This window comes from Typha latifolia, chromosome 5 (assembly GCF_019914945.1).
Source record: "Typha latifolia isolate L0001 chromosome 5, TyphaL0001v2, whole genome shotgun sequence".
In the NCBI taxonomy this organism is placed as follows: Eukaryota; Viridiplantae; Streptophyta; class Magnoliopsida; order Poales; family Typhaceae; genus Typha; species Typha latifolia.
The window spans coordinates 12,022,029-12,045,558 of record NC_133090.1 but is presented as its reverse complement, the minus strand read 5'-3'; the positions used below and the strand labels follow the sequence as shown (position 1 = coordinate 12,045,558).

The 23,530-nt window shown below is 35.2% G+C and overlaps 3 protein-coding genes across 4 annotated transcripts; all 3 read right to left on the bottom strand.

Moving 5' to 3' along the window:
• Positions 1 to 368: 368 nt before the first annotated feature.
• LOC140788792 (uncharacterized) lies at positions 369 to 9,606 on the bottom strand. The gene is made up of 7 exons (XM_073138245.1): positions 9,378 to 9,606; positions 8,187 to 8,669; positions 7,620 to 7,762; positions 6,322 to 6,417; positions 3,049 to 3,305; positions 1,330 to 1,550; positions 369 to 917 (listed from the first exon to the last, which is right to left on the bottom strand). Exons 2-7 carry the CDS (start codon positions 8,520 to 8,522, stop codon positions 570 to 572), a joined length of 1,401 nt encoding a protein of 466 aa, XP_072994346.1. The 5' UTR covers positions 8,523 to 8,669; positions 9,378 to 9,606; the 3' UTR covers positions 369 to 569.
• A 974-nt stretch (positions 9,607 to 10,580) lies between these two features.
• Positions 10,581 to 17,508, bottom strand: LOC140789627 (ubiquitin-conjugating enzyme E2 13). Of its 2 annotated transcripts, none has more exons than XM_073139396.1 (7): positions 17,346 to 17,508; positions 17,097 to 17,199; positions 15,895 to 15,992; positions 15,710 to 15,810; positions 13,509 to 13,586; positions 11,089 to 11,201; positions 10,581 to 10,976 (listed from the first exon to the last, which is right to left on the bottom strand). In XM_073139396.1, the coding sequence occupies exons 1-6, from the start codon at positions 17,392 to 17,394 to the stop codon at positions 11,124 to 11,126; spliced, it is 507 nt and encodes a 168-aa protein (XP_072995497.1). In that variant the 5' UTR covers positions 17,395 to 17,508; the 3' UTR covers positions 10,581 to 10,976; positions 11,089 to 11,123. The 2 variants fall into 2 exon arrangements, with proteins under 2 accessions (XP_072995497.1, XP_072995498.1); XM_073139397.1 differs by having other exon boundaries at positions 11,099 to 11,201.
• A 1,452-nt stretch (positions 17,509 to 18,960) lies between these two features.
• LOC140789871 (vacuolar protein sorting-associated protein 2 homolog 1-like) lies at positions 18,961 to 22,624 on the bottom strand. The gene is made up of 5 exons (XM_073139751.1): positions 22,412 to 22,624; positions 22,160 to 22,290; positions 20,791 to 20,895; positions 19,359 to 19,619; positions 18,961 to 19,253 (listed from the first exon to the last, which is right to left on the bottom strand). Exons 1-5 carry the CDS (start codon positions 22,446 to 22,448, stop codon positions 19,116 to 19,118), a joined length of 672 nt encoding a protein of 223 aa, XP_072995852.1. The 5' UTR covers positions 22,449 to 22,624; the 3' UTR covers positions 18,961 to 19,115.
• Between the last annotated feature and the right edge of the window lie 906 nt (positions 22,625 to 23,530).

The following is a 23,530-nucleotide window of genomic DNA, read 5'->3' as shown; positions in this document are numbered from 1 at the left end:
TTGACTCAGTAGTCATGTATAGTGATTTCATTTTATTACAATTTTATTTTTTTTATTTTTAGAGAGATAAGTGTTGATTGTATATAAGCATATTATATGGAGTGTTTGAACAAATTAATAAAGATAAGCTGGTAAACACTGCCTCTTTATATTGAGCTTGATTCGAGTAAGACAATTAACTGCCCCCTTAAGACAATGATCACTATTCACATGACTCCAATTTTAACCTCACGAATTGATTCAACCAAAATAATAATAATAATAATAATAATAATGAAGGGATATTATAAAAGAGGGATCATTAAACACAAGTAATCTCACTATACTGGAAAAAAATTATTGAAATGCAATAAAATGCTGAAAGCATATGAAAAGAAATAACACCCATTGATAACATCATTACATGCACAGCCAACTACGCTACGAGGAGCGATAACACCTATATAAACAGCTTCTAACTATACAAAGAAAGCTTAAAATCACCTAAGACATAATGCGTAAGATTATTATGCGACTCTTGATGCCTGAGTTGAATTAGCGACAATTCATTAGGGCAACAGCGATAGAAGTTAAGGATCATTCATCCCAGCAAGAAAGGCAATGTAGATCCATATCATGAGGAAGGCTACTATGGCAGACCTTAGGACATGGTCACAGTTAGTCTCCAAGGGAAGTTCAGAAGTAGTCACATGATTAGTACCAGCTGACTCATCATAAGAATTATCCCGAACAGTTCGCCTATTGTTACCAGCCTCTGTTTGGACATCCAGATTGGCAGTAACAAGTAGTTGCTGGCACTGTGAACAGCTGCAGTTTCCACACAGAAAGGCTGGAACAGTCTGCAAAAATTCAGTCAAAACTTTCTGGTATGCATCTCCCTCAACATGCAATTTCTGGCGAGTCGCAGGCTTCAAGACCTAGTAAGCATTGGAAACTTAGTATTACAAGTATGCTCTAGGATTCATGTACCATGCAATATAATTTTTTTCTAAAGCCTCATTTTTTATTAAAAAAAAAGACAAAACAATCATTTACTCATAAAATGGTAGGAATTGTGGGTGTGAAATTATCTAGCATCAGCCGAGTGAATGGCCAAGAAAGAAGTCAAGTGCAATCTTCGTTCTTTATACTCAAATCTCACAACCTAAATGAATGGTCACTAATGTAATTAACACTTACAATCAGCACTTACAATCAGTGCAGAAGCAGATGATGCGTACATGTTACAGTATAAAGAATGAGAGCCATATAAAGAATGAAGATTGCAAAGCATATAAAGTATTCTATGTCCAAGATAGTCAAAGCAGGTATACTTTCGTGTTATCTTACTTGGATAAATGTCTGTGCAATAACTCTGACAACCCGAGGAAGACGTACAACATATAGAGCACCAAGGCGAGTTGGATAGTGCTCCTGAACTAGAGTGGAAAATGACCTCATCATTTGCATAGGAAATCTGAACGGAGACAATCCTTGACAATCCATCAAAACCGTAATACGTGGATCTTCTTCATTGATCAAATGCAGGACACCATGTTCTATTTGAGAAACTGTAGCATCACAAAAGGCCAATATGAGATCATTAATAAGATTATAGACCCTGGTCACAAAATGTCTTGCAGCAGGTGTTAATTATAAATTATTCAAATCCAATTTATTCAATTTATTTGAGGTAGAAAGAGTATAAAAAAGTCGTGCTTTTTCAAAAGGTCAATACAGATGAGGACTCAAAATCTTAGTATGAAAGATATATTATCAGTCATGACAAATACGACTTATAAAATAGCTTCCAAGGGAAATCCTTTAATAAGAAACAAGAAAAGAAGTTCCAGAGCAGCTGCTTTAAGGTTCTTAATACAAGCCAAGATTTTTGCAACAAATGTAATGATTTATAGGTTAGGTTGGCCAGGGAAGTTGAAAAGCAAGTTTGTAGAAATGTCACAGAATACAGAACTTATAATCTACACCGCAGACCACTTTCGAAGTTTAGATAAACTAAAAGGCATAAGCCACCAGTGCAGATTAGACAGGGCAAGTTAAGAATCATCTATCATATATTAATTCATACTAAACTGATGCCAAAATACCAACTGAGGAGAAGGCTTGATGGATCTTTATCAGCCATTTCCATAGAGGACCGACATAATGGTTTGAGAGGTATGCTTGTCTAAACTCACAAAGTTGGTATTTAGCTAAGACAAGGATATGAGCATGTACAGAAAGGAATGCAATACTAGTACCATGAAAATTAATCCATAGGATGCCTAGATTAGACAGAGCAAATTAAGAATCATCTACCATACATCCTGAATTCATAATAAACTGATGCCACAATACCAACTAGGATAAGGATTTGTGGATCTTTATCAGCAATTTCCGTGGAGGACCAACATAATGTTTGGAGAGCTATGCATGTTGAAATCAACAAAGTTGGTATTTAGCTAAGACGAGTGATATAAGCATGTACAGAAAGGCATGCAATATAATACCATAAACATTAATCTATCGGATGTCCCAGAAGTTTGCCAAGTGTCCAAAGAACTCCAGATACCAACTTTCAACTGATTTGACAAAAAGGATGACCTATGCGCCTCAGTATCTAGGTCTGCAATCTTATAGTACACAAGAATTCCTTTGTAGTTTGTACTGCATAAGATTCTCATTTACTGGTGCAGAGTTTGGTGGGTGGGTATGTGAGCTACAGACGGGACAAAAGATATAGAGACAATTGGTTATTGCCTATGTAATGATAGTCTGGACAAGGTTTTTTTTTCCCAGAAAAGTAGTTACCCATTTACCAATAGAATTGATATTGTTTGAAAATTCTACTGACACAGAAAAGGAATAACCGTAAGTACCCAACATGGACATATACTTATACATTCGACTCATTATATCTACATGTACAAACTCTAGATCCATTTCATGCTTCTCGAATTCTCCTAGATAACAAAAGATACTACTACTTGGAAATCCGTCAACTTCAAAATGGAAACAGATAATTCATAGAACAGCCTTATACATAGGTGATTCAGAATGAAACCATACCGACTGCTTGAGCAAAACGTGGCCTATCATGAGGGAATAAGCTAGAACATGCAAGTCCAAGGCGGATGACAAGACAAGGTCGAAGCATCATGTCAAATCCATGCCAGAAAACTAAATGGGACCACATCTCAAGTTCCTGAAGTGAAAGTATATGGAAAGTTTCCCTCCACCGAATGGTCCTCTTCAGTGATGACAATAAGCAAGAAAGATCACCATTCGCGGCACTGTGAAATCTGCAGAGTTCATCCTCATTGAACCTGCACAAACTCTAGATTCTTTTCAATTGCACTACCTTTACGATAAAATAAATAAATAAAAACAGAGTAACTTAATATTAAGTGATCTGCAAAGAGAATAAACTTAATGTTAATTCCTCCAAAATTCTGAATAGCATTCCAGATGGCGGCATAGGTGGAGACATTCCCATTGAAGCTATATAAAGATTTGACTTTCCTTATAGGCAGCAAGGCCTTGAACAAACAAGGCCAAGTTAAGTTTGACTCCAATAGATGGGAGAACCTGGTTTCAAAGAGATGAGGACTCAACTTTTTCTATATAGACTAAGAAATAAGAAGACCGAAACCTGGGTCATCAAGATGGGAAAAGTTCTTCTGTATATGGTTATATCGTCAGATCCACCTAATAAAAAAGTAACACTCTTTCTCTCGGCTCATGCGGTCATTTATTCTTTCAGGGGTCTGCCTTCAAATGAAACCCGGAGCCCGTCCTTCCTTTCAAGCTTGATCCCACCCTGGATGGTTGAAATCGATAATCTGACTGTCAGGGTTTGATCTATATTTTCATATACTATACATAGCAAATACTTAGGATCAGCCATGGGTCTGAACAGACATTTCTTAGTCGTAAAACCCCCCTCTATCAAGCATAAATCTTTTCAGGTGATATACTTCAGAACCTGATTTGACTTAACGTACAACAACAAAAGCACAAAGAGCAAGAGAAGAGATATTCAGGAGCAAGTAGTGTGGCACCAATCAATGCCTCAATATTAAGACTTCTTCTTCCCCTCTCCCAATAGTTAACCTAAACGTAACCCCACACTCCGCTCTCTCTTTCTGTTTTGCTCTGCTGTTGCCTATATGACAGCAAAATTCAGTTTTTCATGCCATCAGTTTGCTGCAGCCTGACAGAACTATGATTTTGTTAGTTTTTCTATCTTCCCATTTGATAGGTTCCAACCCGACAGAGCCTCATCAAGCAATATCACAGCAAGAATAATAGTGAAAAAAATCACAAACCCTAGCCTTTTGGACTTGAGAGAGAAAAGAAAAAAAAACTTTATTGCCTATCAAGTCTAAGCAAAACAACCTATATAAAGTCCACTGTCTGGACTAGTCACTTAAGGAAAGAAAACAAGTCAAAACCTAATCAAACACGAAATTAACCCTCAGGCATTCGAACAGCCTAGCTTGGAAGGCGTTTGAACTCATCGGCGAAATAGACAGTTGTTCGAACACCAGGACGACCGTTCGAACACATCCAGAGAGGCTATTAAACTCTCGGTCTCTAGCGTCCGTACGCCAAGTGGCCGCATTCTACCATAGGCAATTTTGCTCTCGGGTTCAAGTGTTCGAACATGGTGAAGGCCATTCGAATGCTGATTCCTCATATTCCTTGTGCTGCTGCTGCATCTTCTGCTTCTCTTCCAGTCTTTGCACAGCGTTGTCTCCATTGATAAGTAACTAGGAATGGAGCTATTAGACCTCCATTCCTATCACCATTATTACTTTCCATACTCTTTTTTGAAATTTTAATCTACAATGATATAGAAATTAGTTACAACCCTCCAAGACAAGATGTATGCATCCGCTGCACATAAACCCCTTCAGCTGCATACAACACCCACCTCTTAGGACATCAACTTCTTTTATATAGTCAATAAATTGTCTTCTTATATTCTTGTTCACCTCTCCATTGACGTTCAACCAAGATAAGACAAAAATCCTGTGTCACCAGTGTCCTAGTAGCTAAATAAGATGAAGTTAATACTTGATAAAAATCAACAAATCCAAACCAGGACAGACAATAGCTTTCTGTTAAAGTCTATAGTCTAGCTGATAAGATGAGCGTCCCTTTTAGCTTATCAAAAGTAGTTTGGCCATGCATACAAAAGACCAACATTAATAAACATTAATCTGCCTTTAAGTATATGCAAACAAACATGTGTATTTATATCTCATAGTTGCATCCTTTCTGCTTTGCTCAAGAAAATTTCCATCAATTTGTCTTTTATCAAGAGCTTTTTCACATTCTAATTAGATAACATAATTGCGGGAGCACTCAGGCAAAGATAGAAGATGAATAGATGATTAAGAATAGTTTTCTACCAGCATATTCATATGGAATACTTGCTTGTCACAAGTAGTAACCTTTCATAATTATATGTTCATCACAATCAAGGTTCATCAGATTGACCGATCCCAATCCGTATCAACCGGTTTTGATCAAATCGAGTCAAATCCATTATGGATCTAACTCAGATCCAACCCAGAGACATCAATTATTGATATCCTCAAGCTCTTTCCCTTTCTTTCTTTACTTTTTTCTTCTCACTCTCTCTCTCTCTCCTTCTCTTTTCTCTTTTTATTCACTCTCACTTTCTAACGAAAAGATCTAGCTCCAACGAATCCAGCGAACTCTAACGAACTATGGCTCATCAAGTATTTATTGTTTGGAATAATCATATGATCCATATGGCAGTTATTATCCTCCTCAGTATCTTCAGTTACACGATCCATATATTGCTTATTATTCTCCTTAGATTCAACAAGATCCATTTGATATAAATAATATGATACAATCACTCTTTGGAGCACCAGACCCTAGACACCATTATTTTTAAACTTATGATGATTATGATGACGACCACATAGATTTACTAGAGCCAATTCGATATTCATCGAATTTTCACTTTTGAGTAAGCACTTTTGTTTAATTTTTAAGGATCTTTGTGAATAATTATTATTTTATTATTTTGTCATATTTTCAAAAAATTAGAAATTTTATTGTATTTTTAAATAATATTTAGAATTTTATGCATAAAAATATCCGATCCGATTCAGGCGACCGATCCGGCCGATACGTATTTTTTTTCGGAAGGTCAATCCTGATCCTAATTTTTCAAACCTTGATCACAATTACAAATAAATCAAACAATGAGAAGATTTGCACAGCAAGTTTGCTCAGACATCCTAGTTAGAAAATTATCATGACTAGCATAAAGAAAGGTATGGAGGATAAACAAGAAGATACCTTTCCGGCAAAGTAATGCCCTGTTTCTCCAGCTCCCTAGAAAGTTGAAGCAACCAATTGTCTAGTACGATTTCTTTAGTAGGTTCATCAAAATCCCTAGAAAAAGAACAGTGTTTATCAACAATCTAAGAAGGCATGCAGAGATCCAAGGTCAACATATTCCTCTTAAAATGGGAATACAAAGTCACTGCATGTATGCCAAGAAAGAAACAATGCTAGTAATTTATTATTCTATAAAATTTTCTTTCACTAACAACCAATAAATTATTCCCCTAACTAGCAACGTTAGAACTAAAGCTAATAAGGCACAAAAGTCAAGTACAAATTAGAAGCTTTATCTTGGTTATTTTGAATTGCTCTGTAAAATCTTATATGCAAGAAAGTATGATTAAAGTATAAAATACCCATCAATGAGCTTTTGTCTAGTATTATTCCAACGGAATATATTCTCTACCAAATGCTACTCACAGCTCACTTCACACTCTTTCTTATAAAAGAGTATGTATTCAGAAGTCAGAACAACCACAGACACACACACAAAAGATTTAAAAAAAAAAAAAAAAAACAACAACAACAACAACAAGAAGCATGCAGAGTAGCACCTTGAACAAACATTAAGTTCAAAAATATGGGATATATATTGCAAAAGAATAGGTGTTTTGGGTGTTATTAGAGAAAATAAATGAAAAAATTTGGACCATGCAAAACTATCAACAGAGAGGCAAGCACAAATAGGACATGTATTGATAGTGCATATAGTAGAAGCATCATAACAACTTGAGAATGGATGCTGAAGTATGAAGTATCTAACTGCAGAATGGGTTACTGCAGCTTAAGAAAGCTCTATGGAGGCAGAAATTCTAGTGAAGTGTGTGCGTGTAACAACATGCTTCTTTAGCCATTTGGTGTCTTTGAACAACGAACAAGAGAATCAATAGCTAAAGAAAGGATTCACGCAAGGCCCCATAGAAAAGAAGCAACAAATAGGAGGAGCTGCATTGAATGCTTTTTGTTAAAGGTTCATAGCCATCACCACATAAATGAGAAACTAAGGATGAATCCAGCTTCTGACAAAAAGAGAAGATCACCTTAAACTATTACTTTACACCTTATCCTCGCAGGACTGGCATCCGGAGAACAAGGACATGTTCAGCAGTCAGAATCACCAAATAATTATTTCAATATAACACAAGATGTTTTTTCAACCATAAATTCACATTACAAGTAGAGTAGCAAAAGATACATTAAAACAATTTATTCTTTTCAAGTATCACCATTCTCCAGCATCATTAACCTACCTTACATCAGAAGATGATGATCTTCTAGATAATTCGGAATGCGGTTGAGAATCTTCTGTACTATCAGTTGCTCTACTACAATGTTCAGAATGATCAGAGAAAGCTGTCATGACTGAGAGAAACAATAGTGGCCGTGAGAGTTTCTGCATGTATAAGCATATTAGCACCAGAATGCCAAGAATTGTGCAACCTCTAAGAAACTGCAAACATTGCACATTGATCTTACACAGAGACATGCTTCTAATTTTTTTCCACCATTTAATATCTCTCCCAGAGGGAAAAAGCATACTTAGGCTACACTAACTGATTTTGAGTCACACAACAAAATGTTTTTTATTAACCACCATTTATTTGGGAAAGAAACAGAAGATATCTAGATGCAAAGAGATTGATCAAGTGAACTGATACAATCAACCAAGAGTCCCAGATTATCCTATACAGTCAGTTATCTTTTTGACGTTTGCATTTTATAGAAGAGTCATTGAAAGCACAAACTATCTGATAATTAAGAAACGAAGAAAAAACAGATAAGGCCGGTAACTTTATAAGTATTATTCATAAAATTACCTGAATGCCTTTGACAATGAATTTGAGAGGTTCCCATCGTTGAATCCATTTGCATGGAGGATATCCAAGAACTTGCAATGCTTGAACAGTTTGCCATACAAATGGACATCTTGTTTTAGAGAATCTTCTTACTGTTTCTAAAGCTGCAACCTTGAGTAAAAAGGATACTACATGACTTGTAGATCCCCCTCTGAAACTAAGATCTTTTGAAGGCACCATTCGCTTGAAAGCCTTGGGAAAAATGGTTCTTGGTGAAGAAGCTACTAAACTTTTTTGGGACATCTTTTCAGTGGAGATGTCACTGACAGTCTGATAGTTTTTGCTTGGAGCAGACATTACGAAAAGCTCCAATACACATTCACTCGAAGTTGAAGTAAGACAAAGTTCTCAGTCTCCAGCACACAGGAACCATAGAGCAATCTTGTACTGCTTACATTTTTTAACATCTCAAATTATGAGGCTACATGTGCAAAATTCTACCGCCTGCATGATGAACAATTAAGTAAATCAAATGAATATAGCTCTGACCTTAAACATGGAAAGCATTCATCCACACTCCCAATTCATTCAGATAACTATTTCTAAAGTTTTTCAAGTCTAATTCAAAAATTACAGTAATGATGTAATGTAAAACATATGAAGCTTTGCCGCAGAAGCATCACAACCTACTTCCAACAAAAGAACGTGTTCAGAAATTAGCATCTCATTTATGACTCCTAAGACTTCAACAGTGCACATTCAATCCTGTCCACTCATCTTACAGAAATACTGATGTTAAAGCAGTTCGATAATTGTCAAAGAAGAAGGAATAATCCCCCATTTGACAAGGTCTACCCGGACGAAGGAGATGGAAAGAAGAAGTGTACAAATCAGGAATTCTAAGGGTCCAATCTGTAACACCTTTCTATTACAACTGCTTCTTCATGGAGGAAAGCAATATGTAAAGCATTCTAATTTAGTAGCTTACATGCTTACTGGGTTTTTTTGTTCTCTTGAAACTCTAGTATGCATTCTAAAAGTTGAAATCAGTGATAATATATCAAGGAATTCCCTTGTTCTTCCAAAATCCAATTAATTGACCATGTAATCAAATCTCTAAGTCGATCTGATAGTATTTATCCAATAATCTTGCAAGAGATCCGTGACACCAAATCCAAAATTTAATCGGAATCAGGGTTTGTTTCGACTCACCTATTTCGAAATGGGGAGCGATCCTTCCGGACGCGTGCGGATCTATCGATCTGACAATGATACGAAGAAGAAGAAGAAGAAGAAGAAGAAGAAGAAGAAGAGAGAGAGAGAGAGAGAGAGAGAAGAGAGAGAGAGAGAGAATGAAATAAAAAAATAAAAATAATAGAACGGACGACGGCAGTGCTTTGCCGCCTCGAGGTGGGGGGGAGAAATGTGTGCGTTTTTGTTTGGCTCATTCTAAGAAGAATGGCGACAGAAGTGGACGTGACTTGCACGTGACGGGAAGGGGAGTGGGCCATGGGGGACGAGGCACGTGTCGCGTTTTGCTCGACTTGACCGGACTAATAGAATCAAGCAATTCGACACATCATTATTCACCTACAACAGAAAAGAGCGGTATCGAGTTATATCTACTAAAAACAAACTTAATTTTCAATTCAGCGAGTCAAAATATTTTTTAATTTCTCTTGCACTTAAATTTTATTTTATTTTTCTTATAATTTTACCCTATATGTCCTTTAGTATATCATTATATATTAACGGAACGCTATAAAAGAAAAAAAAATAGCTCCATACCCTTTTTTTTCTTCTATTCCATAAGCTGCTGCATATGACAGAAATGACACTATTTCTTTCTCTTATAAATAGTAGCAGCATATGAAAGTAAAAAAAGACAAAGAAGATGAATAAAAAAAAAAGAAACGATTCAATATTTAATAAAACATTAAACGACAAAAATAACAAAATTGGACCCAAAAAAATAAGTAAAGAAACCTCAAGGTACCAAAAAATTATAACTAGAAGAGGCTAACAACACGAGGTACCAAAAAAATAAAAGCTCCGTAACTTGTGATTCACTTATTTATATATATATATATTCACCGTTACATCAAGACAATCTTAGTTTCGGGAATCAACTCATTCACGCGATTCAAACAATAGCAAGACTCCAACAATGCTTACTAGTCTCCTATCATTCATTGCTAGTGAAATTTGGACGATGGTATAGTTAGTATTTGTTGGACTATAGATGCGAAAAGACTCCGAAGAGAATAAATATTTATAGGAAATTGGTATGATGATTCATACCTCGCTCTATTGCAACATTTTAAGCCACTTAGCTCATATAAAAGCAAATTCATCAGCTGAGCATTAGTATCACTGCTGAGCCCTTGCAAGTGATCAAAGCAAAATGCAGCTATCTACTGAATGGAATAATTCTCACATAAATCTTAAGAAAATGGTTCTTTCTGGAACCAATTCCATCCGATCATCTGCAGATATACTCTGCGAAATTGTCAAAACTAAGCAAAACAAATGATTCAACCCAAAATACAAAATCGCAGGAACATGACATAGATAAATAATTAGCTTAGATACATACAAGGAACCCATCTTCAAAAAAACCATGACAGAAAATGCCTGACAACAAACTGATCATACAAGGCCTGAGTAAATATATGTGACGAGAACAGAAGGTTGAAGCAGTTGAGACGTGTTCTTTACGCTCCATAGTTCAATCCACTCACCAAACCTACACTAGGCAGAGCACATCCAACAAACATTTCTTGAGGCAAATGAAACCGGCACTGTGAGATACTGAATGAGAAACATCCAAACAAGTTCCAAGAGATTAGCATCAGATCAAAGCAAATCACAAACATCTTCATGCCATTACAGAGGCAGGATAACAACTGTATTTGGCACACACATGATCTTACACATGCTTTGACATTTTTCAGGCTCTCACAGCATTTCCTGAGATCGTCTCACTATTCTGCTGACCTTCTTCTTGAACTCATCCCTCTTCTCTCTCCATTCCTTCTGCAGTAAGGAATATATTGCTTTAGATCAAGTCCAGATATCAATTATCAAGATTAAGGACATGATTGCACAGGCAACATATGGGAGGACACACACAGAAGAAAAAAAAATGATTTACCAGTTGAAAAAAAAAAAAAAAACAAAAAACAACAAAAAAAACCTCTCAACCAAGGCAATCAAACTGTGTAGCCAAAGATGGAGACATTAGTTCTAATGGTCAACTCTTATAAAAGGACTGAGTTGAGAAAGTTAAACTCAGCAAATATTGGGTAATACTGAAGGACAGTGCTTGGTGACAATAGTTTGTCTGTTTATTGACAAATTCTTATAGAAAGAAAAAAAAATCCATGACATTCAGGATAAAATTAACTTATTCTTGAATTTTCCCAGTAAACCTCCGTGGTGGTTACAGTCTGTTCCACTCAAGACCGAAGTCTATATGCAATCCTCTTAGAAGGAAAACCAGAGGAATTGGCCTGACATGACAAAAGAAACTTTCAAGCTATATATTTTAAGTATGTAAATTCCAGGAAATTTCTATTAAAAATAGAAGCAGGCATTCCATTTTCGTTGCCAACAGTACACTTCACAAGAATGAGATGAATAAGATAGGTCACAGGTGAGCATGCTTTGTGCTTAGAGAACATGTGGTGAACATTGAACAATAACCTATAAATTGCTTTAATTAAGGGCATTTTTTTCTTTCGATTCAAGTAACAATAGGATCTCATACATTATGTTTTAGCACAAGCTTTGACTCCAGAAGTACATCAGATAGATAAGATGTTCAGAATCTGGAGCTCCAATGTCTCAAAATCTATTTTAGCAGAAGAGAACAAACAGTCATTGTATAACTCATTTCCTTTAGCATGTCTTGTGTAAACAATTAAACTTATGACTTAGGTAACATTTACGAAAATTTAGACCCATAAGTAGCAGATTCACTAAACCAATATGGAAGAAACATATAAATGCAGAAAGTGTTGAAGATAAAAGTATGACTAGACTATACTTGTAGAGAGACTGCATCAGAAAATCATCAAGTTGAAACCGATGTCATTCGTTAAGGAAAAGGCTAGCTTTTCCTTAAAAATAAATAAAAATAAATAAAAGAAAAATCCAAACCTGCACAGCTTCCACAATCCATAGCATTAAAACCGCCGCTCTTTTGGAATAACAATACATCAAAATAAAAGTTCCTTCAAGTATTTGACTTCATGTAAAATTGTAAATCATAACAACTACTACCTGCTCATGAATTATTATCTAACTTCACTATTTATTCATTGTTGTCATCATTCACGTGTGTTCTCTTCTTATAGATGCACCCAAAAAAAAAAAAAGAGAGAACACAAATTCACTAGATGTATTCCTTAGCATGGAATTTGAAGTTCGCTAATTATCATCACATGCAAACAAGTCAGTCTCATGGGTTGCACATTGTTAGATCAAAGTCTAAAAGAGTGTCTTGTTTTGTGAACTTACCCTTTGTTACCATCACTTGATTCTAGAACTCAAAACACCTCTGAACTATTGAAGTTTTATTATGAACAACTGGATTATGATGTAAGAAACCAAAAGGTTTACTTCCGATCACCTAATCTATCATAAACCAACTTTAATTATATTCCTGTCTCATATTCATGAACCAACATTTATAAGGATCGTGTAGTGCAAACTAGTGCACGAGTGAACTAGCCATCAAATAATAGAACTGCATAAACCAAACTTTAAAAATAAAACATCTCTCAAGAATGGGAAGTTAATCACTTGAGCTATAAAAAGCAAACAATGGCCAGTTTCTACTTCAGAGTATTAAACAGGAGGCTTCATCTGAGTGATTCCAAAATAAGCATTTCTTAAAATAATTCAGAATTGCACATGAGCAGCATATAAAAGACCAGCAGTCTGTGGAAGAGAAGAAGATTAACACTAACATCTTGCACTAAAGTTTTAATAACAAATGCATTCGAAGCCAGCAAAAAGGGCTCACGAGTCAAGACCTAGAAATGATACTAAACAGATAAAAGGTCATGCTAATAATCCATTTAGATAACAGTTACTTATATCTTTTCTCTTATCTTGTTCATTCTGCATCAGAATACTTCTTTCCATATGAAGAAGGGCCAAAGGGGCATACAGGACATTAGGAGTTTATCAAACATTTATCACTGTTCAATACCAGAAAAAACAAATTCACATTTGATGGAGAACGACTTTAACAGTAAGATAGAGTAAGATAAATCTCAAGTTGTGTCCAAAAAAATAGTGAATAAATATCATTAGAAGTACTAATATTTCACTCACAGCAGCTTCAATGTTTGCAGGAGATTCATCATTCGGACTTGAGAGCATAGAAATTATACTCAAAACTATACTCTCAACCTGCACATAAAACACCCCAATTAAACCATTAGTCCACTAGAATTGTGAAACTTACATTGGAAAATTATTCAAAAAAAAGTCAGACATTCTCAAATAGAAGCCTAGAACTTCAAGGGAAAATGCAGTTACATAAATGTAGAAGAGCTAAATATTGCAGGTAGAAGTAAACATGACTGTGAAGAAGAACAAAACTTCTGATGTTTTTACTTTGTAGAACCTACCTTCTTAAATAATAGTGAGACAAATATTAGGCCAGTAGGCAGTTAGATATCAAATCACCCTACAATTTCTTCATGCTAAAAATTCAACTAAGAAAATGATCATCCTCCAGACAGCTCTGAAAGTTCTCATCCTTGGCAGAGAAAAATGAGGTTGAGGTCAAAATCTAGAATCTCCAAAAAATTTTGATAATTCTGGTAACTTGAAAGAGAAAAATAAGGTGCAGTAGCCAAAATGAGGTTCAGTGTAAACCTATCTTGGATTGACATTAATCTCTTCTCTCTAACTTATTTTTACTTCACAGCAAAACCCATGCTGCCAACTTGGTGCGCTGATATGGAGTGTCCTCATGTTCCAACTTCAACAACAGCAGGAAAGGGGGAAGAGGGGAGAGATGGAGGGAAAATATTTAGGAGTGAAGTGATGATAGAGAGGTGGCCGAAGAGGAGGCCTAGATAGTGTGGGCAGAGGGGAGCTAATAAAATTGCAAATGCAATGCATTGTCTGCTTTCACGGGGCTTGCTAAGGCCAGAGAGGTTGCATAGTAGGAAGGAACAAATAAGTCAGTGGGATAGGTAGATTAGTGGGGAGATAACATAATATGGAGATCAAAAAGAGGGAGGATGGATGCTGTAATTGCTAAATGAAACATATTAAAAAGAGGGAGGATGGATGCTGTAATTGCTAAATGAAACATATTAAATGGACCATTATGTATATTATATCGTATATGGAGGAAAAAAAGGTGTCAAGTGTAAAAGCATAAGTCTCAAGCATATATATTGTTCTAGGCATTCATTCAATCATTGAGTGATGAGAAAGCAACATGTAAATCAGAGCCATCCATCAGTCATTCAGGTTTTCCAAAAGTGACAAGGCGTATGGTGGATCAATTGGCACCAATTTTTTTTATTTTTTTTTGCTTTCTTCACCCAGAGTGCTAGTAAAGCATCTAACCATTCTTTAAGACTTTATCTGTTTCTAAAGGAACTCTTGGTGATTCTGAAACATAAAACAGTATGATACAAAATTCCACCTGCTGTCTGGCCTTACTATATTTCCTCAATAGCTCATCTCTCAAATGAATTCGCCGGCCATATGGCAATTTTCAGAGGTTTGACATGCGGATAATTTAAATGTTTCAAAGTTCTTCAAAAGGCATCTCAAAGTTGACAGGCTTTATGGAACGCTTGACAATGAGGATGAGTTATATGGGAGCATTCCTGAATAATTTAATAACATTATTAACTTATAGAAACAACCAATAGCCAAAGGAGTTTCAAGATAGCCAAAAATTGTAGATGATTTACTTTACTTAATTAATGCATGGTTCCTAAGACTATGTAAAAAAGAGTTCGCTAGCTCGAAGACATTCCTCACCAAAGGCCAGTTATGATCTTCCCCCTTTTCCAACAACGAATGAAGGATTTATGGCTCTAAGGTGGAAATATCTATCTTATTTGCTGCAGTTTAACCTTATGCAACCAAGGAACAAACCTCCATACTTTATTTGCAAATTTCTAGTGTGGAAAAGTTACATTTTAAGGTGCCTCATTGCCTAAGTTCACCTATTTCAGGATTAAATTTTCGTGAAGAGTCATCGGAAAGACAACAATTAAAATCCACCGATATCTCTCACTCCAGATTAAAGATTTTAAAAATATGAAGATATTATGTATCCACGCCTAAACACATTGGAATGCATGATGACAAAAGAAAGAGAGTAAAAAGCACAATTTATAATAGCATTCACACAAAGATGAAAATTAAGTCTCACAAACAAATTGAAAGGTATTTTGATAATATTAAATTCTATAATAATATAAGCTTAGCAAGTATAACAATTAATGTTCCTTTAAAATGATAAGAATGTTAGAGCAGTAAAAGCAAGCAAATGGTTGTACCGTATGAACAGGTGTCCAACGTTCGCTTGCAAGTTCATAGCCATTTGGGTCATCACCAGGTGGGTGAAGAATTGAAATGCAAACGCGTCCATCAGGATAAACTAAAATAGTGAAAATATACATAAAGACAGTTACAGAAGGTACAATGAGAATACAACATTAGGTCAAACTAGTTGATGAAGTACCATTTGGATGCCACATCTCTGATGTAAATCTGACAGTCGGAGGACTATTAGGGTAGTTAGGGGGAAAGCTCATAATTGCATTAAAATAGCCACCATCACTGCAGTAATTGAACACAAATCAAAGTTAGCATAATCAAAATGCTCAAAAATTTTGCATAACATTTGGAAGAAAAAAAGTCTGTTGCAAGTACCATATGTTGATGTCATGGTGGAAAACTGGAAATAACACTAATCTTCTGAAGCCAAATCAGAAGTAATAATAATAATAATAATAATAATTTATTATTAATACTGAGATATTTCAATCGTTCAGATGATCATAATTCATAACAAGACTGCAGAGCTCTCACAGTGACTTGAGAAAGATTGTAAATGTTCTAAGAAATGATCATAAATTCTCACTTGAATCAAATAATTTAGTTCCATATCATTTGTTTATCTCCTTTTTATTTATACTTCTAAACTTTGTGAAGAGAAACAAAATTCCCTTCTGAAGAAGCACCTACATGTTCTCATTCTCCATGACTTTCAAATGCTATATATCAATAGAGTGACCTAAAACATTATGTAGTCCACCATCACCGGGATCTTAAGTTCCCTTGTCCTTAAATTCATTATTCCTCTCGTCCTCAACTCCAGTCTTGTGGTAAAACTAAACTTTCACATCACACATCCTAAGATAATCCCACTAACTGACCAGAACCATGGCAATTGTCACAAAACATCAATGTCAGACAAAGATAAGAACATGCATAAAAGACATTAGTTCATAACATGAGGATCGTGCTAATTTCAATTCTTGTTCAAGGAAAACCGCAAAAATGGAAGATATATTTAGGAACTAAGAATGTATAAAATAGTCAAGTCTCTTAGGTAGGGATAACTATCCAATTACCACTGAAGCAAGAGACCAGGATCTCGTCCAACAAGAAAATCAATCGCAGCCTCATTCAACCAAAAGAGAAAGCATCTTTGAGGAATAAAAGGCAAAAAGAAAAAAAAATCATTTCTTCTCATGCCCAAACATGTAAACCCCGACGCGACGGAACAAAACCCCTAAATTTCAAGACATCCACCAGGATATCAAAGGAATCTCAATCCCCATGCAACCTAAAACCAGCAACAAGGAAAGACCAAACCGGGAATCCGATGCCCAAAACATAGAGAACCAAAATTACGCGACAAGACACGCAAGAACTCACTAGAGCGTATCGGGAGGGCCGATGATGGTCACGTTCCATTCGAACACGTTGCTGTCATCAACCAATCCGGCGGAGAACCCATCGACGGGCTTCTTGGTGAGATCTGATCCAAGAACAGCAAAAAGAAGCGTAATCCCCGAACGATCCACCACAAGAAACCTATCCCCATACGAAATCATTCATAAAAGCAAAAAAAAAGGAAAACCCTAGGGCATCACCGAGACGGCCACGGCGGGATCGTAATCGTACCTTTGAGCTGCTTCTGGAGCAAGAGGCACGCTTGGCTCGTTGACGTCATTAACGAAAGAGCGAGAAGGGAGTCCCTCGCTTCTACTCGAATGGGCCGCGAGCGACGCAAATTGGAATGTTTCTAGGGGATGAGGGACAGGAGAAAAGATGTTTGAGAATTTAAAATGGAATTCTGAGAGCTAATTCGGATATTTAATAACAAACATTTACCAAATCAGTCCCCATATTTTCAAGATTTATAGCTATCATCTAAATTTTAATAAATCGAATTAAATATAATTTACACTTTGCCCTTCTAAACTTTATTCTGTATCATAAATATACCTATATGCACTTTAATTAAACTACAAAAACAAATGCCATTAATAAAAGTGATAAAATTTAAGTAGTCCTGTCACCTGTGCCTCTGTTAAATAAATATGTCTTTAAAGGAATGTTCAGGCTTACTGATGCAAAAGAAAAATATAAAAAATATAAAAACAAAATTTTGTTCAAATTGATATTCTTAAATTTAAAAAATACGAACATTATTAATATTAATTTTTTTGAAAAAAAAACTCTAATAAAATTTATAGAATTGGTTCTCTTTTATTAACTACTAAGTCTAAATCTTACAAATTACGCATCCACAAAAGTAATGCAAACCACATGGATCTTGAATAAAAATCATACAGAGGGACCATTCTACAAAATTGCGCACACAAGGGTGTTTTCAGTAATTCTCCCGACAATAACCAATGTTATTATGTTAACTGGTGTGAGCCAGGACCTGCCAGCTTCAATGTTTAGCGGGTAAATTTACTATTTCACCCTTACGGATCAAGCATAGGCCTACTTTTTATTCAGTTTGCCCTTCAATTTCGTGATATATTATATGGGGCCATCTTCCACAGCATGCAAGGATGCTGGAATAAGGAAGGCAGTGGCCTATATCAATTTGCCGTAGTTCGATTCCTGAGGTGGCACAATTATTTTGCAAATAGGCCATCCATTTTATTCTTTTCCCTTTTGGCTTGTGTTGATCACAAAAGAAAAAAAAGAGAGAGAGGATACAAAAGAAGAAATGGAATCGAATTCTCTATCACAAAGCATGCAAGGTATGTGGATTATAAGTTATGTGCTGGTCAACAATAAATCTTGGTTTCCATTAATAGATTTGGAGGGACTGGAAGTTGTCTGTCTATGGATCTGTTTAGCCGGGACACTCATAAAGAATAAATAATGGGATTATGCGCGGATTAATTGAAGATATTTGTATTGTATGAGTGTTTTCGAGTTTGAATCACAGGCCGCAATAAAGTTTCACCTCCTTAATATGTTAACATGCACACAAAAAATTGTAAGAGTAGATGGACAGAAATTAAGGTCTAGAAACAACTCAAACAAGTAAGAACTACTTTTGTCAACACCAACTATGGAACTACTTTAATTTGCGGTGTATATCTCCATCTCTCTTTGTCATTACAAGAATGGATGAACTATTTTTCCAGCTAATTTTACGATATCGAGTTACATAACATATCATAGCATAACATAATGTAGTTTGGAGGAAAAATCACAATTATATCATCCAGCAGATATTTCCAGTGATAAGTTACGAAATTCCCAAATCGGGTAGGATCAACAAAATGTATGATTTAATATATCAGCACTATCAAAACCTCGTGTATGGATGTATACAGAAGAAAATAAAAACATATATATAAATACACACTATGTATGTCGATATTCGTATACAATATATGGCGCAATAAACACTACATATCATGGTCACATTTTCCGCAGATTGTCTAATCTTGCCTGTAAATCATTATCTATTCCACTGTCTTCACTTCCAACTGCTTCAGCTTGAGCAACCTTAGCAGCTGCAACCGGTTTAGCTACTGCAGATGAAGGGGCCTTGACAAGCTGTGCATATAAAAGACCGAAAAAGGATCTTAGTACAGCTCTCTTGTGGGCATTAATACAAAGAACAGTAATTTCAGGGAAAGAAGACCACATATAGGAACATACCGCTGCGTTAACATCGATTCCAATTTCATCGAGGACCTGATTCACAAGTTCTTCTGTTTCTTCCTCTTCCTCATCTCCTTCCAATGCATCATCTATGGCATCTCCCATCACCTCACTGACCATTTCCATCTTCTCGTTTTCCCGCTCGAATTCTTGCATTATCTTCTGTAATTGTGGTAGATTCATCTGTCTGTTCATCTGTTGCATTGCCTTAGTAACACCTTTCATGGCCTCTCCCATAGTTTGGGTTGACTTCATCGTCTGTGAGCATTGGAAAAATTAACTGCCGAGGTCACTAATTAACTGGCTATTGCAAGATTGAACTCAGGAGAAGTGAACATAACACAAAAAATTTGCTACAACATCCACCCAAAGCCTATAGATCTAACAACGTATCAAGAACTTTGAACTTGAACTTCAGAGAACAACTCAGTTGTAGATCCTGAAGTTTAAGATTATCTAAACTTATATGCTTTCTTTTACTTCAAACAGAATTTAGACAAAAGGAAAAGATGCTTTAGGAAAATAGAAAGGCATCCTAAAGTTGCCCAGGGCTATCCTTCATCATTAATCTTTCTAACATAATAAAACATTTTAATTATCGGTACTCATTAGCAACAAGCTTGGATGGTTTTTGTCCCACCGATGAAGGTAGCAGCACATCATTACATAGTTGACGTCAAATAACCCAAAACAAGACTAGTGAAGTTCAAATCAAGCAACAAATTTTCTCAATTGCGATAGCATACAAGTGGAGAAGCATGATTATCATTTTGTTTAGTAGAACTTATTACAGCTTTGTCACGACAAGAATAACTGAATTACCTATTAATTGTTGGAGTCCAAACTCCAAACTTATGTAAACAACAGCAAGATGAACCAAAGAAGCAATGTCCAACTAAAATAGAGCAAAGTTCAACCTAAAATGTAGAGCCTTATTTACTTCAAAAATATGATCAATTCTAGAATAAGTATTCATCTTCGTTATTTTCAAAATGAGGTCTTTATTCTAAGAATAATTATTCTTATATTCACTTGTATGCTGAAATAAGAGTACAATAATTAATTTTGATGTGATATAAAGTGAAAGAAAAAATAAGATAAATGTGTTTTATTTTTATAAAATTACTATAAATACATTATGATTTGATATAAAGTATATTGATATGGTAGATATCAAGGGTACATTAATAATTATGTTAGTGTGTGGTATAAGATGTAATTTTAATAAATGGTATTTGTATTCTAAAATAAAGTTATTATAATATTTAGCTGTTATTCTGAAATAATGAATTGTATTTCAGAATAAGAAAACAGTTATTCCTGAAGTGAACGGGGACTAGATAAGCCAAAGTCCAGCAGATTGCACTGCTAAATTTATTGTTAACCTATATTATGGTTGTAACACAAGGAAATGGAGAGACATTATTACCTGAATTCTAAGAGATACTCCTTGTAGCTGTGATTTAAGTGCATAAAACTTTGTGATCTGATGTCTCGTACGAATGAGGTCCTTTGCCATTACTTTTACAGCTCCCTGTAACAAAACATATACAGAGAAAAAGAAAATCTTATCATTAAACAATAAAGTAGAAAACAAGATGTATAACAGGCATTCATCTAAGCATATGGGACTGCAAACTAAACTATAACTTATGTATTTCAAGTACTTTTATATGGTCAGTGGTTGTTATGTTAAAGTGCCAGTTTTACTCTACAAATTTTTAAATCTAAATCTACTCCAACAGGTTCCTTCTAAGAAAGGACAGAAGCATCTCTTTAGGGCCGCCCAGCACATGCAATATGAAAACCTAAACCCTCTGTTGAGGTGGATAAATGGCATGTGAGGCACCAATACTTTAACCCAATGATATCAAACTGCAAACAAGCACTCCCAATTTTTGTCATTTAAGTTTCATCCAAATCTACTGACAGGATAAACATGCCTAAATTACTTACTTGCGGGAAATAATAATGCACACACCAGAAAACAGACAGAGGCCAACACTGCTCTCAATAGAAAAATGAATATGAACATGCGAATCTAGTCATTTCAATCAGACTTTACAGATCATTCATTTCCAACTTCGATATCTACAAAATAATTAAAACAACTTAGACTGTTAGACATGGTATAATACATTTAGGTCTAAGATCTTAACAAAGACAGTGGTAACCAAACCATCACATGGATTCATAGTCATGCATTGTTTTAGATAACTTAAGAGGAGTACAAAGTTGAGGAAGAAATTAGCACTAATCCTTAGCAAATCTTTCTGACCTTACCTAAAGAAAAATTTGAAAGTCAAAACAAAGGACCAAACCCTCAATTTGTTACTGCTTATCCTAAAGCACTCATGATAATCCAAAATATTATAGAATAACTTAAAGGCTATAGATACATAATGCTTCCAAACAGCAAAATTGGTAAAACTATAATTCCAAATCAATTGAAATACACAGATTTGGTGATTCCAAACAGAGTGTAAGAAAAAAAACTTCTCTCTTCCACATGACATTCTTGCTCCAGTATTCACCTTATAAGCAAAATAGCAATATTCAGAGCCTCAACTTAACTCTATCAAGTACCAATCGAAGCTCTTCTTATCACAATCCAACCCACTTTGTATCTAATGATTCCCTAAGGAAGACGAACAACAAATTCTAAGTACACACTATGGAGGTATAGGATGAGATTTAACCCAAAAGATAAAAAGGAATCAACTTAGCAAGTTAAGAACAAAAACAAGATCAATACTAATTGAATCAAAATTCTAAATTGTAAGGATAAATTTATATACCATCTGTCCTTGCTTGGCAGTTTTCTTGATCTCAGCGATAAGCTTCTTCTCCTGCGTTTGCAGCCCTTGCCTCTCCCTTTCTATCTCCCTGATAGATTTATCCAGCATTCTCTTATTCTCCCTCAGTAGCTCTACACCAACAAGAACAAATTAACGTTTAATCAAGGAAAAATCCTACAAAAAGGAGGCTCCTTTTTTAACACGAGATTAGAATAAGCGGAATAAGATCGACGTTAAAGGGGGTAATAGTACCGGCGGGTGTCTTCTTCTTTCCCAGGAGGAAGCTCATCTTGGCAATTAGGGATTCCCTTCGTCTTCTTCGATGGATCCAGCGAGTTGATGGAGAAATTGGAGGGAGGGAGGGAGGGAAGGAGGTGAAGCTTTCCTTCGTCGTCTAATCTTTCTCGCGGAGGTTTGCTTGGTTTTGTTTAGACTTCAACGCGGTAGGAGACGAAATGGGCTTCCGAGGAATACTTTTCCTCGTGACAGCAATGTAAATAGTAGATTGTATGAGGAGTTCCATGCATAAATTCGCTTACTTAGCCATTAATCTTCTGTATTTTATGATGTTCCAAAATATTTCTTTCTTTTAAGAAATAAAATATTTCATCTATGTGTCTTTGAAAGTATATTATTATTTCGGGTTAATTACAATTCCAATAGTCCACAACTTTTCTCTATTATTTTTCTCTAAAATAAAAATAAAAATAGTCCATAAAGTGTCTAAATTGACCGCATAACAGTCGTAGAAAAATAAACGAACAATTAACAACATTTAAGAGGGTTAATATACTAAATAAATTAAATATGGAATTATGTAAAAATTAGAGGGCGTAGGTGTAATTATTCTGAAATTATTTTTTATTACCTCTTGGTCCGATCTGGATCAGTATCATATTATGGTATTTATTATTTATCGACGTGCGATAAATAGATGGCATATTTGAGAGAGTATATTAAAGCAGGCAGAGCCGTGTAATATACACCAGGAGGACATTCCCGGTTTAAAAAGTTTTCATATACTCTCTTGCTTCTGAAATAATTACATTCTACTATATTTTTCTAAGATAATACATTCTACTATTAAGAAGTAAAATCTTTTAGACATATTTTCTCCTTTTTGTACCTAAAAATATTCTTAATTAGATTACTATAACGTAAATATTTTTCACAAATTACATTTAGATGATTAGAATAATTAGCATCTCAATCAAAATTCGCCCTTGTAAAGCATGATATATTAATAATCTAAGAAAGGCTAATTAAAAAAATATTAGATTGAAGCAGCCGTTAAAACTAATTATCTATCTCTGCAAATGATTTAATAAGAACTATTAATTTTTCTAAATCTCTTAATTAAATAGTTGAGAT

Coding starts and splice junctions, on each gene's coding strand:
- LOC140788792 (XM_073138245.1), bottom strand. CDS start 8,522: ATGTCTGCTCCAAGCAAAAACTATCAGACTGTCAGTGACATCTCCACT. Junction 6,418..7,619: donor TCATCATCTTCTGATGTAAG/GTAGGTTAATGA, acceptor TTCTTTTTCTAG/GGATTTTGATGAACCTACTA. Junction 1,551..3,048: donor ACGTTTTGCTCAAGCAGTCG/GTATGGTTTCAT, acceptor GTGATGCTACAG/TTTCTCAAATAGAACATGGT.
- LOC140789627 (XM_073139396.1), bottom strand. CDS start 17,394: ATGACGTCAACGAGCCAAGCGTGCCTCTTGCTCCAGAAGCAGCTCAAA. Junction 13,587..15,709: donor GTTGGACACCTGTTCATACG/GTACAACCATTT, acceptor TTTTATGTGCAG/GTTGAGAGTATAGTTTTGAG. Junction 11,202..13,508: donor CTGCAAACATTGAAGCTGCT/GTGAGTGAAATA, acceptor TCCTTACTGCAG/AAGGAATGGAGAGAGAAGAG.
- LOC140789871 (XM_073139751.1), bottom strand. CDS start 22,448: ATGAGCTTCCTCCTGGGAAAGAAGAAGACACCCGCCG. Junction 22,291..22,411: donor AAAGAAGAAGACACCCGCCG/GTACTATTACCC, acceptor TTGTTGGTGTAG/AGCTACTGAGGGAGAATAAG. Junction 19,620..20,790: donor GAGTATCTCTTAGAATTCAG/GTAATAATGTCT, acceptor CAATGCTCACAG/ACGATGAAGTCAACCCAAAC.